This window comes from Chanos chanos, chromosome 15 (genome assembly GCF_902362185.1).
Source record: "Chanos chanos chromosome 15, fChaCha1.1, whole genome shotgun sequence".
Taxonomy (NCBI): Eukaryota; Metazoa; Chordata; class Actinopteri; order Gonorynchiformes; family Chanidae; genus Chanos; species Chanos chanos.
This window is the reverse complement of record NC_044509.1, coordinates 14,974,432-14,978,959: the sequence shown is the minus strand read 5'-3', so window position 1 is coordinate 14,978,959 and position 4,528 is coordinate 14,974,432. Positions and strand designations below refer to the sequence as shown.

Below are 4,528 nucleotides of genomic sequence, written 5' to 3'. Positions count from 1 at the left end.
AAGAAAGACAGGAACAAGAACAAACGTGAGGTCATGAGATGATCAGTAAATCAAGAAAAACTTTATTATCTATCTACTCAACTCTATTAGCTGCTCTAAAGACGGGACCCCAGCGACTCATATTTTCGGTTTTTATAGTCGAAATGTCTGGACTGACCCCAGATCAGCCTCGTTGGATATTAAGTTTCTTCATGCAAAGTAGGCGTGTCAGATTAAAGCAACCGTCGAATGAGCCGAGTAAAATACATCAGTCGATTATAACGGAAGGACACGTCTTTCTGGACCCTAATTATTTTTTCAAGGGATAACAATGTCGTACGGATCGAAGAGAGGACGCAGAAGACGTACCAAACAGCTAATAATTCTCAGAGGTTTGCCTGGTACTGGCAAGTCAGAACTGGCGAGGTGAACAACCTGTAATGAATTCAGTATACACTGGCTGTCGCTTATAGAACTTGAATTATGAACATGAAGTTTGACGTCTTTTTTCTTGAATACTTTGTGTAAGTGGAGCTTTTCAAATCACCATTGACACTTATTCGGTGTTTATTAGCGAACTTGTTGGAAACTCGGGGATAATATGCAGCTCAGACGATTATTTCCGCGAGGGCGATGGTGAAATTGTTGACATCAACCCCAGAGAGCTGCAAAAAGCACACATGATCAACCGTGAAAAAGGTTCGTGTGTGAGGTTTGTTGCGGAACTCACTCACACAGACTATTCTTCTTTTATTTACTTTAGTGTAGTGACTGTTTTCTACACATGACGCGCTCAGAAGGCTAAAATGTTTCTGACGGTGAAAACATGAGGAAATTGTATGAGTTTCATTCTAAAAACCCATTGTTGTCACTCAAGGAAAATATTATTTAAAATATTGTTCTGTCATCATTTCTGTACGCAATTTCTTTGTGGTTCTGAAGTAGTTTTTTTAAACTTTTAAATGTATTTCTTAATATATTTATTTATTTATTTGGCAGCTCTAGAGGCTATAGAAGACGGGTACGATCCGGTCATCATTGATAACACCAACATGGCGTACTGGGAGATGTATCCCTATGTGCTAATGGTTTGTTCATAACATTATGACAGATGTTCTTACAGTTATAAACGCGACTGAAAAATTAGCACTGGCATCATCTTAATGCAGCTAAGCGCACTTTGTTTGTTTGACTGATTGATTGATTTGATTGACCTTGAGTTAAACAAAACCAAAACAAACAAACAAACCAAAAGGCATGCACATGTATGTGCCACATGAGGCTTGGCGGAAAGAGAGATTTAGTGACCTGGTGAAATTAAAATGGCTATTTTTGCTTGGCTAAATATGTTTTATGCAGTGTGGAGACTTTGCAGAATCATTCAAAGCCCACTGATGTGAACAGGAAGAAATCAGCCAGACCAGGGATGCAGAGCCTGAAACAGAACAAAACCTCAACCCTTCTCTGATCTGTGAATAAACGTTGTGGGGTTGAATGGATGGTGGGATTCGCTCACTCACCTGTCCTGAGCTCTAAGGCCTCTGAGGTGTGTTCATGATACAGGATGTTGTAAAATAGTAATGTTTCTCTTTTTTCCTTAGGGTTTTAAACGGGGCTACTTTGTTAGATTTATTGAGCTGCCAGGCAGAAACATGACACCTCAAATGGATTTGGAGGACTTATATCGGTATGTATCTCATTAGCTCATTAATAAGTTCATCTCAGCCACCAGATGTATATTAGCCTGATTTATCCTCATCTCCATAAATATGTCAAGATCAAGGAATACATGTATTACTGACATTGGGTTTCAGGAATAGTGTTGTAATTATCACTGTTGTTGTTAATGGAGAATTGGAACTAAATGTTTAGATGGTTGTTGCTGCCCCTGGTGGGCCATAGCTCCGCCCACTCTGAACACTGTGGGTCACATGACCAGTCCTTACAAGGCAGCGCATTTTTAATCTAGCTCACCAGTGCCACTCCTAACTCCACCTATATACTGCACTGTGGGCCTTCAGGAACAGGATCAGAAAAACACTGGCTTTGATACTAACTGTGAAGTTAGCACTCCGTAAACTGTGTGCTGAAAGAAGTGCTACACAAATAAAGATTTTATTGTTATTATTATTATCTGCGATGGACTGGTGACCTGTCCTTGGTGTTTCCCTGCCTTTCACCCAATGAATGCTGGGATAGGCCCCAGCAGCCCCCGCGGCTCTAATTAGGAAGAGCGGCTTAGAAAATGAATGAATGAATGAGTGAATATTAATACCATTATTATTATTATTATTATTATTATTATTATTATTATTTCTTCCATGTTAGGCGATGCAACGGCTACATCCCGATGCAAAAGCTGCGTCATATGCAGAACTCCTACGAATATGTATGGAGCATATTCCCAATCCTGGATGACGACGTGTCTCTTGAAAGATGGTCAAACCACCCGGAAAACAACTATAATAACTGGGGTAACAAATAGGCTTTGTGGGAAAAATATTGCTTTGCATTATGACTGCAGCTTGTGCCTCATGACTATTGTCATGATGAAGTATTAATATTATTGGGACCTTTGGTTGCTTAATTACTATATGCTGCAAAATGTATCTGTGTGTTAGAACAATAACCATTTATTATGTAGAAGACAAGGCCTCTGTGTGTCTGCAACACCTGGGAGCGAACAAGTATCCTGTGCTGCATGAGAAAAGTTATCCTGTAAACCCCCACACCTATCAGACTTGTTTGTCTCACTCATGTAATAAAGGAAAATAATTCATTACATCTGAAGCTTGTTGTCTCTGAGAATCAGCAACTCTCATTACAGGGGACTCCACATTTCCTTTACACGTTCATTGAAAGAGCGACAGAAAGAGTGACAACTTTGTCTGAAAACCAATCTGTGATAAACACTCTTCCCCTAACAGCAATGAACATTTTTAATGGTTATTTTTAACTTTGAATATTTATTAAGTAAACGTTGTGTCAGCATGGCTGAAGATTCAGATGATAAATTGCTCAGATTTGTAAGGATTAAGTCTTAATGTTGTTGGCATGACAGGTACTTTTTACCAGTGTTTTGCAGTTCTCCCCATGGAGGCCCATGACTCAAGGGAACTTTTGACTTCATGATTTTTGTGCTCACATGTCAACAGACAGTAAAATACGAACAGACCTTGAGTGAATTCAGCTCTACATCTTAAAAAATAGCTCATGTTCTAAATGAGATGTGTCAGTATTTAAAAAAAAAAAAGAATCCGGAAAAAAGGGCAACAAACTGAGTCAGTTCCCGGGAGTGACCGAAATCTACTACAGAAAATTGCTTACTTGTTTTCAAAAAACCTTATCAATGTACTAAACCTAAACATCCAATAAGCACCTGACACGGTTGTATGGTAACAGCCTGTACATCATCTCCTTGCCTGGTCCAACCCCATTATTTCCAGACCTTTCCCAGAATTCGCCATTTTATACACCATTATTTTTCAGGGTTTTCCCTTCTTCATAATAAAAAAATGATATCTGACCATGTCCTCAAGTTACTTTAGATAACCTACACTACATGCAGGTGTTAGCTTTTAAGCGATGGGGCTAGTCCATGCAAGGCAAATAGTGATGCTTGCGCATCCTGGCCATTACTTAGGCCTCCCTGTCACCGTGACCTAGTATTTCCTTTTTAATTTGCCTCCCAATCACCGTGACCTTGTATTCTCCCTTTTTAATATACAGAGGCCCTTTCTCTCTTTCTCCAACACAGCAAACTTCGGATGTCATGAATCATTTTCCTTTATTTCAAGTGCGCGGGAGAAGCACACCTCAGAGATGAAGCGCAGTTCTCGCTGAGGTTAAGGAGTGCAGAGCTTTTGATATAGTAAGACAACAGGCAAGCATGGAGATATACATGATAACTTTTCTCATGGAGCACAGGATACTTGGTGTTCACTCCCCGAGTGGTACAGACATACAGTTCACTCGGAGGCCTCCACATGATAAATGCTCATTGGTCAAACACACAGATACATTCCACAGCATATAGTAATTAAGCAAGCAACCGGTCCCTATAATATTAATACTTCATCATGACAATAGTCATGAGGCACGGTTTCCTTCTAGACGTTGCGGTCATAATGCAAAGCGTTGCACGTTGGCGTTTTTAAAAGTGTTCAAAATAATAAACAGGCACGATGATGACTTGAGGTAGCTCTTTTGTCTTTATTGAAGAAAAGGTGGAGCACACAGCAAAAGCAGAGAGGAGGTCATCAGAGGCACCCGGACGGAGTCTTGATGTTGGAAGACTAGGCTAGAGCGGTACCCCTCACACACACATATATATACCCCGCGCAGCCAAGGACCATTGACCTTGGTGTCCATTGATAACGGGAACTCCCAAACTTACACTTCAAACCGAGGTGTGAGAGAGCTTTGTTTGTATGAACTGTATAAACCAGCACCCATGTAAGGGAACATGTAAGCAAAACAAACGTATATCTGGAACACAAGACGGATGAATATGTTCACATAGAATACATCTGTTCATTGAACTAGCTAT

The 4,528-nt window shown here is 40.2% G+C and overlaps 1 protein-coding gene across 1 annotated transcript; it reads left to right on the top strand.

The window, feature by feature from the left end:
• The first annotated feature begins 278 nt into the window (after window positions 1-278).
• Window positions 279-4,264, top strand: LOC115828287 (NEDD4-binding protein 2-like 2). Its single transcript, XM_030792243.1, has 6 exons — window positions 279-405; window positions 554-678; window positions 979-1,067; window positions 1,581-1,666; window positions 2,308-2,453; window positions 4,206-4,264. Exons 1-6 carry the CDS (start codon window positions 311-313, stop codon window positions 4,262-4,264), a joined length of 600 nt encoding a protein of 199 aa, XP_030648103.1. The 5' UTR covers window positions 279-310.
• Window positions 4,265-4,528: the final 264 nt, after the last annotated feature.